At 38.7% G+C, this 12,559-nt stretch overlaps 1 protein-coding gene across 3 annotated transcripts; it reads right to left on the reverse strand.

The window, feature by feature from the left end:
• Positions 1 to 1,690: 1,690 nt before the first annotated feature.
• LOC116208125 (sister chromatid cohesion protein DCC1-like) lies at positions 1,691 to 7,083 on the reverse strand. Of its 3 annotated transcripts, none has more exons than XM_031541381.1 (6): positions 6,867 to 7,083; positions 5,725 to 5,904; positions 4,702 to 5,622; positions 2,463 to 4,224; positions 2,212 to 2,346; positions 1,691 to 2,083 (listed from the first exon to the last, which is right to left on the reverse strand). In XM_031541381.1, the coding sequence occupies exons 2-4, from the start codon at positions 5,886 to 5,888 to the stop codon at positions 4,122 to 4,124; spliced, it is 1,188 nt and encodes a 395-aa protein (XP_031397241.1). In that variant the 5' UTR covers positions 5,889 to 5,904; positions 6,867 to 7,083; the 3' UTR covers positions 1,691 to 2,083; positions 2,212 to 2,346; positions 2,463 to 4,121. The 3 variants fall into 3 exon arrangements, with proteins under 3 accessions (XP_031397241.1, XP_031397240.1, XP_031397239.1); XM_031541380.1 differs by having other exon boundaries at positions 5,725 to 5,917; XM_031541379.1 differs by having other exon boundaries at positions 5,725 to 5,951.
• Between the last annotated feature and the right edge of the window lie 5,476 nt (positions 7,084 to 12,559).

Here is a 12,559-nt window from a genome sequence, read left to right on the forward strand (position 1 = left end):
CTTTTTATTCTATTTCTATTCTTTTCATTCCTTATTCAAGCCAATCAAACATCAGAATTATAATTTTCAGTTTGTTATTCCTTCAAACCAAATCAAAAAAATCATCAGAATTTCTATTTTATTCTTTATCTATTCAATTTCAGCGAATCAAACGTAGCCTTAAAGATATCTCTAATCTATTGGGAAACAAAAACAGCCGGGAAATAAAATAAGCTCGACAATGTATTTCACTATTCATACTAGAGTTCGGGAATCTATTATCTGCAACAATCAGATTCTTGTCTTCTTCAGCCATCTAATCCTTTTTTCACGTGCTCTTAGAAAATATGATAACCCAACCGCTATCTGTTATTTCTAATTTCAGCAGAGCAAAGTTTCTTTGTTGTTTTTTTTTTTTTTGGGTAAGATAATTGGCTGGGCATTGGTACCGTCATTGAATTCTGCGAGGAGTAGTTGTCTCCCATCCATTTATCCCGAGGAGAGGTGTAAGCTGTGCAATCGGATATGGTACATGGTGTCCGTTGGGAACTTCAAATCTGCTGGCCATTTGGTCTTACTGTGAAAGCTTCCTAAGGCCGTTCTCGGAATTGGAATAGGTTTGTTACCTCAAATTGTGACATAAAATGATTTGGTTGGCGTATTCTTCGGTGATCTTAAGTTGATTATCTTCTATGGTCAGGGCTCAACTGTTTAAATGGTGGATTTTAAATAATTTTTACTTACGAGAGTATTTTCTGTCAAAGTGAAGAGAATCAAGCTCCTGTTTTTCATGTTTTATTACTAAATCGATATGGAAAGCTGGTAAAGCTAATTCTTTGAGTCGATCAGTATCGGAACTCATTCATTAATCACAAAAAACGGAACATAGATGGACATTAATTTACATCCCCAAGTACATGAATGAGTAACGTGCTACAGCTTCCCCTTGCGAACATTATCAATTCTGCGCCTTTTGCATTCATACTGATGGGCTCTGAGCCCAGTGACCCAAATCAAGGCCCAGAAGCTGAGCCCGCAAGCCCTAAGCCCGCGATTTCTCCAGGTACTCTTCACGGGCAAGTTTGCTCAAATTATGGATGTTATTTACTTCCCTATTTAGTCGAGGGAAATCTGATGAATATCTCTAAAATATATTAAATTCTTAATATCTCTTAATATCCTCGGAAAATACCTCTTAATATCCTCCCCTCCCTAGACTGAATCTGACTTAAGTATCGGAAGGGACGCTCTACGTCCGTCCCTTCCTACAGGCTTGGCGTGGAGCATTGTTCGTGTTATTGAGATCTTGAAGACCAACAAGACATGGAGCTCAAATCCAGACTCCATCACATACATTTGTGTCAAATCTGTAGCAAAAAATCCTAGTTAGTTAATGATGACTGTTACACTCCCCGAACCCATCCCAGAACCACGTTTAAGAGGATAACGACTGAGACCAATAATGATGACCGAAGTTTTTCCTCCAATTGAGCTGTAGTTTTCGGTGTTGGCAGTTTCACGCTGCGAGAAGGCCAGGAATATTTCGTCTACTAGAGACTTGAATTTCTCGATGAATTCCATAATCCTTTCCTTCACAATGTCCAGAGTCCACCACAAATTGTCTGAACCTAAGTCTGGTTCTGCTGATACGTCCTTGGAGATCCTGGGCCTTGCGTTTTCTGTTGTACAAGCTAAAGGAGGCAATGACAGCTAATGAAAAGGAATACAAACTTAATAATTGCGTTTGTTAGCATTCTTTCTCGGTTTAGATCTAACTTCATAATAGTCCCAGTGTTGAGAATATTTTTAATCAAACTGTTCGCAGACAATGGCAACGCTTCTTCCCTGATCTGCAACTATTCTTCGCTCATCATGTACTTTGTAAGCAGGTTTTGAATTCACGGAGCTGCAGAGAGCGACTCCTGGAACTTTTGGACCAACTCATTATTCCAAATAGCTTTCCAAGGAGCTCCACTTAAAGAGATTACCAATCTCTACACCGGGAGTAAAAGAGGCTTTGTAAGGAATGCCTATAAGGAGTGGTAAATGCGAATCCTACGAGCGACTTCTGGAGCTTTCAGAACCGACCCATTGTTCGGAATGCCTGTAAGGAATGGTAAATGCCAAATCTATTCACAATTATGGCAGAGGCCAGACATTCGAAAAGAGGCCCGAGTATATATAGAAACAGAAGCCTAGCCTCCAATTGCAAGTTTGGGTACCACTTCTTACCTTAATGGATGGGTCTGTTTGCAGCAAATGAAATGCATGAGTCACCCTCCCGAGTCCTGTGGAAAGGAGTATTTTCTGGTCACAAAATCCAAGCAATTGCACCCAATTCATCCGTGACCCGCATCAATAAATCCCCTGTAGAAAATTGCGCGTTCATAAAGGAACTATAGTCAGCGAAATCGTGTCTAAACTCAAGCTTCATCCTCTTTTGTATTAGTTGATAGCATATGATTTCAATTACTTCTACGTACTCTTTTGGTGTCTTTGGCAAGACAATAGTGCTCCTCCCCCCATATCTCTTCTCTTTGGTTCCTCTCAGTGTCTTCTGAGAACTGATGACATTACAGAGATGAAATTGTCCAGTCTTCTTGTATAGCTTTTCAACTCCGCATCCTTCCATATGTAGATATCCCATCCCTTAACAAGTCGAGCATAACTGCAGTGCACATACTACCTTCAGCCACTCAAAAGCGTTGGTTTAATTCCTCTCAACGCCAGCTCCCCGCACATATATCTCTCCCGAGAGATCCCCTCAATGCAGGCTCACCCTTCTCCACAGCCTTTAAGAACCACGACAATGCCTAGGCATGATCACGTCTCAATCCTAACTTGACAGTTACAGAATAACCCAACCTCGTAGAATTTTAAGGCATTTCCTTTCTGCACCCGGTACTCTAATACGTACCTGAACTACCTCGTCCTTCTTGCCCTAGTTACTGGTATTTCCTCAAGGCCTCCTCCTTGTGCTTAGGTCTGTTCTGATACGTAACCAGTGCGATCATGGGCCAGTCCTTCAAGATGAAGAAGCAATTTACCAATGTTGCAGCTAACTCTGCATAGAGCTCTGATTCATCAGCTTCATTGCTTATCAGTAGCCTTTCAAATTGAAGTAAACTGCATAAAAGTTGATAGCCAATCTCTAATATAGCATTACTAAACTCTACTTTGTTTTATAGTTCGGCGAGCAATTTCCTTTAATACCGATCGCATTGACCTTCACGTAAATGTTCTCAACAATAATAAAGATCAATGAGTGCTCAGAAACATAGATCACATTGACCAACACAGGTGGTCGATCTATGGGGAGTACAGTGCACTGCTTAACTGTGAGTAATTTTGGCTGTGGAGCTTGCTTCGAGCTATGAAGGATCGATCCCATTGCTAGTTTCCTTCTTGGGAGCCCAACAATCGTTCTCACTGCCAATAATTTCTAGTGCACCCTTGAGGCGACCCTCCAACTCCAATCAATAGCAAAAAAAAGGGGGCCGAGTACAACAACCAGTGCCCAACTTCCTCATTTGCACTGAGGTGATAGTACTTCTACTGTTGGCCCCGTCAGAGCTTGCCCATGGCTCCCTGACATGCAAAGCCCCTAACGGATAGCAAAGTCCATCACTCTTCGCTATTCGTTAGCCAGTTCTTGAGGCTTCACTGAGCTGTTCGTCTCGATTTCTCTAAACCCCCTTTCCCAGCCTCAGCTCCTCCACTCATTCAACCACCAGCCCTGTCGTTCAGAAATCCTTGAGGCGGTCCTACCTGACTCAATAAGTCGATGAGGCACCGTTTGTTTCGGGAAAGTATTTACAGGAAAGTGCTCATGAATTCCTCATTTTCCTATGTCTGGTAACACAAAATTCTTTGGTCAACAAGAAAATGTTTTTGGTCAACTTACAAAGGCCTCATAGAAAAAAGTGGTTATGCGTAATTTACAAACTTGGTACTTTCTTTTTCCCCCATCTGAAATACAATGAGATTATAAATTCATTCTTGGCACAATCATAAAAAAGAAATGCTGAGGTTAGACTTCAGACTGTGGTCTAACACACTCAACCATTTAACTTTCATGCTCCAAAAGATATCCACGATTCATCCCAAACAGGCATCACTAGTCGCTAGGCAGGGTTAGAGTTTTATCTTGCAGTGAAAACAGGCTCTGCATCAGGGCTCGGCTGAACTCTTCTGGTGTATTTGAGCAGCAAACCTTCCAAAGATAGACCCGGAATGCTCAGATCCCTGAAAAATGAAAATTTTAAAATTATATCTAGCAGTAAAACTTCAAAACAAACCATAAAGATCAAAAATTTCCAAATGACTCCTGTCAACTGTTTGAGTGGTTGAAGGACACAGGCTTGGTGACATGTTCTGGACTCAACACCTATGCCCTTGTTCAATGCAATATTGCTCCCCATATGGGCTTGGTGTAGGATCTCCTATTCTAAGCTCGCCAATTTCTAAGGAGTCGCCATCCATTTCTGCTTAATTCTGCTCCCAGTGAATCAACAGTTTCTTTTTCAGAGGACGAATTGTCACATTTACACTGTGTCATGCACAGCGGCATGTACATCCATATTAAAATCTTGGTTCAAAACCTTAGTTGCTGTATGAAGGAGGGCATGTGGAAATTTCTCTTTTGAGCTATGCCATTATGACTAGAGCCCCTCATTAACCACGCATACAATATATCCAGCCAAAGCGGAATTTAACCGACACCTGATGTAGGGCTGTAAATCTTTCCAATCCCATCTAGGCCGCTCTCTGAAGAGAATGGAGAATCGCTCAGATGGAGTAGATGGGAGAGAAGAAACGCTGAATCCTCGAACCCATGTATCAATGCCAAGTTTCTCTGTCAGAACTTCCCCGTCCAACATTTGGAGACTGGCCTCCATCCCAGGAGGAATCCTCCGACTCCACTCCTCTATGAATTTCTCCATCTTCATCTTCCCCTCCCTCAGGATATTCCTTGCGAAATGCACACAAACCCGTTTCTCATCCAGTTTCCAGATACACTTGCTCCCATCTTCCTCTGACTTGTCACCATACATGGACAAACAATGGTGAGCAACCTTGCGAGGAAAACCATCTGATTCAAGAACACCCAATACTTCATCTTGGTCAAGAGCATTAAGTGGCCAGTCCATCAATACGGAGTTGTGCAAAAGCATCCTCAGGATCATATCCATGTAAGAATCGTCTATTATCCTCCAATACCCATCAATCTCAACTGCTGAAAGAGCCTGCAGTCCAGATCTCAGTTCTCCATCACTTGCTTGAACCTCATTGACAAGATCATCCCACTTATACAAACCTGTTTTGTCTCTTTCCATCCCTTCCACCTCCATCTCCGATGCCTCCTCAATCCCATAAGGAGCCTGTGAAAGAAGGGACTTGAGCTTGTCAAGCCTCGGGGCAACTTCAACAATTTCCATACTACCAGATGCGAGTTTGATGACTGTTGCCGCTTCATGGTCACAACCATTTCCCGCACGATCTTGCAACTCTTTGCCCATCTCTGATTGATTGGATGGAGGCACAAGGCACACAGAATTAGAAGTACCAACAAACTTGATTGCATAAGTCTTGGATTGAGTACAAAGAACTGCATCTTCATCAGGCTGCCCTCTTAAGAAAACTCTATGAGAGACAGAGAGACAGATCAAAAGAGAAGATCATGAGAATTGATACCGGAATGCACACTGGGAAGCTGATGCCAGCATAGAGGGATTGTTACCTTACCTTTGGTTTGTGACATCAGGGAGGAGCTTCTCATCAAGCTCAAGAAGAAGTATATCATCATGTGGACCATACTTTGTGTGATATGCAATAGATAGTGCAGAGCCTGGATTAAGGTTGAGTACAGATCCTGCTCCTCCTTTAGGGCACATGAGCTGCTGTTCCATTTCCTTTAGTTCCTCTCTGTCCAGCCAGTCTAACAACCAAGTCAAGTTCTATCTCGTTATAATCTGCTTACAGTCATGACAGCAAGACAACATGGGTTTAGGCCACCGCACAATGTTGAGGATTATAACTCCATTTTTCAAAGTTAAGAAAATGTTAAAAAAGAAAAACTGACAGACAAAATTACATTAGAGATATAATAACACATATTAGAAGTACGAAAATAGTATGTCTTATTAACGGAAACCACAAAAAATAGTAAACAAGAAATCAGAAAACAACGGAGCTCAACTGCAATGTATTATAATCTCAATCATAGAGTTGGTAGCATAAGCGACGCTCAGATTAAGAAATGCATAAGCAGTATATCTTTCTTGGTTTAGGTGACATGACTATGGAAGCCTTGAACCGATGTTCTCGACAAGCTTTTGAACACCTGTCTCAAAAAAAACTCACGGATTCAACTGATTGCAGTAATCAAAAGGGTACTCCCACAGAAAATTCCTCATGGCCAACATCTACTGTGGGAAATGACAACTCCACAGCATAATCGACTGCTCACACTTGAGTTTCCACACAAAGTTTGTGGAGGCCCGATAGACTAAACATGTAACTCCGACTCATAATGCGACACTGAACACGGGAATTATCGACAGAACATACTCGAGTCAATAATAGATTCTTAAAAGCAAGCTTGTCCACAGATCTTAAGGAGCTATGATATCGCTCTCTCTCTATTAGAATCCACAACTGTAGCAAGCTCTTGTCAAATTAGACAAGAGATATGACCAAAGGCATTATCGCTAACCTTGCATTTCAACAAGCCAGAAGCATTGGGGGGCTCTAATGATTGATGAGCATAAACCAGTAAAATCATAGACAGTTTAAGCAACCATAGAAAGTGATGTATCAGAGCAATCAATTGAAAAGACAGGACTACCCAACGGCAGCAGAGACGCAACAAATGTCGTGGTTCTTACCCACGAGTCTGACGAGAGAGGGGAGGGCTATCTCGGCTCCTCCGGCGAGGTGGGTCTACGCCCAGGGAGGCGACCGAAGCGGAAAGAACTCGGAGAAGGCGAGGTGGTGGAGATGGTGAGGAGGAGAAGAGAAGCAGCTAGTACCCCCGTGCCCTGCGTTGGAGCAGAAGTGGAGCAGAGACAGAGACAGAGGGGTTTCTTCTCTTTTCCAACAAGATTAGTCTTATGGGCGCGCGCGCACCCTAAAATTTTTTGGCGCCCAAAATGATTTTGCAATTTACCAATTGCCCCACACACACAAAATAAAATTTGACCCTTGTATTCAACTTTTGATCTCAGTTGGGGGGACCTCGTGCCCCCACACGGTGGAAACAACATCCGCAAAATCGAAATGTAAAATTAAATCACATCATAAACTCTCTATAGAGTTAAAACTAAGGCTCCGTAAATTAAAACATAATCTCATTTTTGAAAATGTTTAGTTATTGAATATTCTTTCAGATTCAAGCTCTCTTGTCTTAATATAATAGCAAGATTCAGTTGTTTTTACTTCGATTGGATTACAAATGACAATATATTACTTCAATTTTTTACTTAAAAAAAGCGAAATTCTTATATCGTCACTAAGTAGAATCACATTTCTATGCGAATTTATCAATATTAAAGTCTTTATAACAAGTTGACTCCATAGAGAGAGTAAAAATATTATTGTGTTTGGTAACGAAGTAGAGTTTGATTTAGTTTGATTTCACGGGATAAAAATAAAAGTAAATGAAAAAATTTATTATTAAAATTGAAGAAAAAAATTTAAAAAAAAGTAATGATTGTGTTGTTGAATGGAAGGAAGAGTAATAAATAGTTTGGAGAATTTAATATTAAAAAATTAATTGTAATAATATATAAGAAAATTATATAAGAGAATTTTTTATTAAATTGAAAAAAAGATAAAAAAAAGTAATGATTATATTATTGAATTGAGAGGAAAATAAATTGAAGTTAAATTAAATTTAATTCTATTCCAAACGGAGCAACCGTAACATTCTAAGTGTTAGAATAGAGATTTTGATAACAATGATCAGGTAACCTCACAGAGGCGGTGTTGCCTGAGACGAGGCCAAACGCTTAATTAAAAATAAAGGCCATAGTTTTGCTAAAATTAAGGTTGAATTTGACGAATCGGTGCTGAAATTAAATTTTTCGCATTTAATTGAGTTTAGCTTTTTGGTAAACACAAAAAATTGTTTTGACTTGATAGACTAAAGTTAAAAAAAAAGCACTTAATGATTAAGTAAGTTGGGATCTACTTAATCACTAGTATTCTATCCCGTGCATACCATGAGTCCATTATCATATACCTATAATATTTCCTTCTCTCAATAATACATATTGTAAAAAGTTAGTTCTATTTCCACCCCTTGTATTACTAATTCACTCCATTTGTTATTCATCTTATAAAAATGCCCCCAATACCATATTAATTACTCTTAAATCACTCACTCTTCTATCTTTATTTATTGATCCATGCTCACAATTTATTCCATGTGAATATTTTTCTTCTCTTTAATCTAAATATCCACTACTAAAAAAATATTTTAATAACAGTATTTACTCCTTTAATCCTTTAAAAATCTTGAAGTCAAAAGAAAAAGAACCAAAACTCCGTATTCAAATAAAATTATTTTCATGAGAAATAAAATTAATATCACCTAAATTAATAAAAAATATATTAAAGACTTTCAAAGTTTATATGAATTGTGAATTTTTTATTTTATTGACGATTATGTTTCTTTTTTAAGTGCATACAAGTAACTGGCTTCTATTTTTTCAAATAAAAGATCTACGCAGTTGTATACATATAATCATAACTTTCAATTTTTTTCATTTATTTAGATCATAATCTTTTAAGTTATAATATATAAATCTAATAATATTCATGAAGTTTGTAATTATAAAAATCAGTGCACTTTAAATTAGATATACTATAGGTAAAATTAATATTGCATATGCCACCCCCTTTGGAAAGCAAGTAATATAATGGACAAAATGACGCAACGAGTTCGGATCGATTTGCCCGCCTAAAACACGTTTAGGCTTGAAAGGAATTAAACGAGCTAAATCGCTCGAGAAAGAAGTCTGAAATGACTTGAGATTATCTCTTCTTCATTGCTTGAATTCGGATCCTCAACCATTATATAGAAGAGCTTACAACTTACAAAATAAGACAATTTTCAACTCAAAATCCCCTATAAATGCTACCAACTAGCCCCAACTAACATTATGATTGCAAAAATACTATACATGATAACTACTAAATATTATTGACTAAACCACTTTTTCCTTCTTCTCCCAATACAGCTAGTTATCCACCCACCATCTTTTATTCTTTCAGACCAAACGAGCCTCAGGTCGGGGGGGCTTCACGGGCTTGGGCTTCCATTCAGATAGAACTCGGGCCATGTTCTTTGATTTAATTTGCATGGGTTTGGGCCTTGATCAACCTTCACCAATAAATTAATTGAGATAAGCTTCGCGTCATTCTCCTTCACTTGAGAGAAAGCTCGACCTCGAGCTTGTAATCTCTAGATAGAACAACTCCTTCTATGAAGCTTTCCACATTCGAACTGGTCATCGTGTCCAGGATGTTGTGGTCTTGCAAGAAGAGTTAATTTAGGGACAATCGACATGGAGCATTGACTATCTTCGCATATTCCCAAATATCTACGTTCGACGATCAATAAAATAGACTTAACCCCTTGAAGATTGGGCACGGTACCCCAGATGACAATCTTTACTCGAAAATCCATTTCATTCCTGGCATAATCCCATTGCGCAGAACCTTTGGCCATGTCATACCCGCAACCATCTATTTTGTTGATGGAGTTTAATAATTCCTCCAGTGAATTCTGAATAGCAATTTCTTCATGTTTCAACTAGGGTAAGGTAAAATCTTGTTCCTTCGATGCATTCTCTTCAAACGATACATCATTCGTAATCAACGCATGATTATCTCGTGAATCCTGTGTCGTTTCTGTCATGGACTTAATTTCCTCTTCCTCTTGATTTCATCTTCCTTCATGGAAATTCCTTCTTCGAACTGCACATTTTCTTCTTCTAACACAACATCAATCAAGATGTCCCCAAGATCTGTCTTTCCATTTTCAAGGTGGCTAGATTCCGCAAAACGATTTGGAGATTCAAATAGAGGCTCTTCCTCATATTCCAAAGGAAGGAATTTGACCTGTAGCAATCTCTCTGCACTATTTCCCGCCAAATAGAAGCTTTGCTCCTTAAGCGATAAACGACTCTATCAACTCGGATTCCATCATCGGGGATGTCGTAGTAGTTGAAGAAATTGTCCACAACAGCAATCCACTCCAATAAATCCTCAACATTCATGCTTCCGTTGAAAATCGGAATCTTTTTTGGGCAGTACTCTTTTGGCTCCCATAGATGTACTCTGCTTCCACAAAAGCAACTTTCGCCTCGCTCCGGTTTCCACGCAAGTTGAGGGCCTCGAGTCGAAGTACAATCTCATCAAGAAACTGTTCCATTTGCTTAACTCTTTGGTCCATAACTTGCCCTGTGATTTCCTCCCGCTTTTCGGCGTTTGGAAGATGGTGACCCACCTTGTCCACCATTGGTCAGTCTCGGGAGAGTCCATCGCTTTGATACCACCTGAAGCAACACGTTAGGATCGATTTGCCCGCCTAAAACACGTTTAGACTTGAAAGGAATTAAATGAGCTAAATCACTCGAGAAAGAAGTTTGAACACCCCGTTTGATTTCGCAATCTAATTTTAAGATTTTAACTCTAACTTTAACTTTACTCATTACACAACAAAAATCAATTATCAAAAGTCAAAAGAGTGGGCCCCATATATAAATCTACATGCAATTTCATTATAATTAACTCTTTACACCATTCTTTCAACTCTCAAAAATCCAAAGAGTGGGTCCCATATTTATTTTGTCGGTTTTCAAAATTAAAATTCAAGTTAAAACATGACTGTGAAAACAAACGAGTCAGAAATGACTTGAGATTATTTCTTCTTCATTGCTTGAATTCAGATCATTCTCAGCCCTTATATAGAAGAGCTTATAACTTGCAAAACAAGACAATTTCCAACTCAAGATCCCCCATAAATGCTACCAACTAGCCCCAGCTACTTACCAACTAGCCCCAAATACTAAACATGACAATTAGTAAATATTATTGACTCAACCAATTATTCATTCTTCTCCCATTGCAGCTAGCTGTCCACCCACCATCTTTAATGCTTCTGGATAAAACGCACCTCGGGTTAAGTGGCTTCACGGGCTCAGGCTTCCATTCATATAGAACTTGGGCCATGTTCTTTGATTTAATTTGCTTAGGCTTTGGCCGATATAGCTTGGGCTTCTCTTGACCAACCTTCACCAATAAATTAATCAAGATAAGCTACGCGTCACAAAAAAGATAGTATCAAATCCATCGTCTTTCGCCAACTATCCATTTGAAAAATTGTCTTCATTGGAATAATTAGTTAAGGAGCTAGAACATTGCCTCATAAAGGGCATCCATGTTATAAATACTTATTTTTTGTGTTTTACAAATTATGAAATTAATTATTGTATACATATATATATGGTTGTGTTTTATTTTTTTCTGCATCAAGATTTTTCACAAAGTAATAAAGATACTATAAAAAAATATTTTTAGGACTTTATGGATTAAATTGTTTTCTTCTCATCCATCGCACCAAGTTGTGAAATTTCTTTTGATAAATATTAGAGGTTTTTACCTAAAATGACCCACGGTTTACCTGTTTTGTCAAATCTATCATATGCTTTTTTTTGTCAAATCTATCACATGGTTTACTTTTTGCATCAAATCTATTCCGACGTTATCTTTTCCGTCAACATCTAACGGTCGTGCTGACATGGCACGTGGAGGGATAGTGGGCCATACTTGCCACGTGGGCGCCACATTAGTACGACCGTTAAATGTCGATGGAAAAGATAACGTCGGGATAGATTTGATGTAAAAAGTAAACCATGAGATAGATTTGACAAAAAAAAACATAGGATAGATTTGACAAAACGAGTAAACCATGGGCCATTTTAGGTAAATTCCCTTAATTATTATGTAGTAAGTAGATATGTAGAGTATTGTTGTGGAAGATGTTGAATTCGAGGAATTTATACATCGAGATATACGTGGTAAAACCCTTAAGGCAAGGAAAATATCCACGGACAAAGCGCGGAGATTCCATTAGATCAATAAATTGGAGATTACACACTCAAAGTCACACCCGTGTTTCCCAGCCCCCGTTACAAGACCCAACCCGAGAATAGTCTCGCAATTCTCTCAATTCTCACCACTCTCTCACTCTATGAACTCTAGAGACTTCAAGAGAGATAAGTCGAGAATTCTCAAGAAAATTACCCGTGATTCTCAAACAACGTGTTGTCTTGATACAAGACCCTCTCCCCTTTAAACATATACAATACATTCCCAATATATCAATAATATCCTAATATAATTCTGGGATATTTCTCTCTTTGAACTATTCTAAAGATATTCTAGAATTATCTCTAACATTCCCAAGAGATAATTTTCTTATTTAAAAATCTAAAAAATACAATGAAATCCCTATAATATAGAAAACACAATCTCAGGAGAATCTAAAATCTCGCCCCTTCATTTTTCGTCT

The sequence above is a fragment of the Punica granatum genome, chromosome 5 (assembly GCF_007655135.1).
Source record: "Punica granatum isolate Tunisia-2019 chromosome 5, ASM765513v2, whole genome shotgun sequence".
NCBI classification, from domain to species: Eukaryota; Viridiplantae; Streptophyta; class Magnoliopsida; order Myrtales; family Lythraceae; genus Punica; species Punica granatum.

Bases quoted from the DNA above. Each gene is read 5' to 3' on its own strand.
- LOC116208125 (XM_031541381.1), bottom strand. From the start codon at position 5,888: ATGGAACAGCAGCTCATGTGCCCTAAAGGAGGAGCAGGATCTGTACTC. The intron at 5,623-5,724 runs GTAAGGTAACAA...TGTCTCTCATAG, and splicing joins CCTGATGTCACAAACCAAAG to AGTTTTCTTAAGAGGGCAGC. The intron at 4,225-4,701 runs GTGTCGGTTAAA...TTCATTTTTCAG, and splicing joins GATTTACAGCCCTACATCAG to GGATCTGAGCATTCCGGGTC.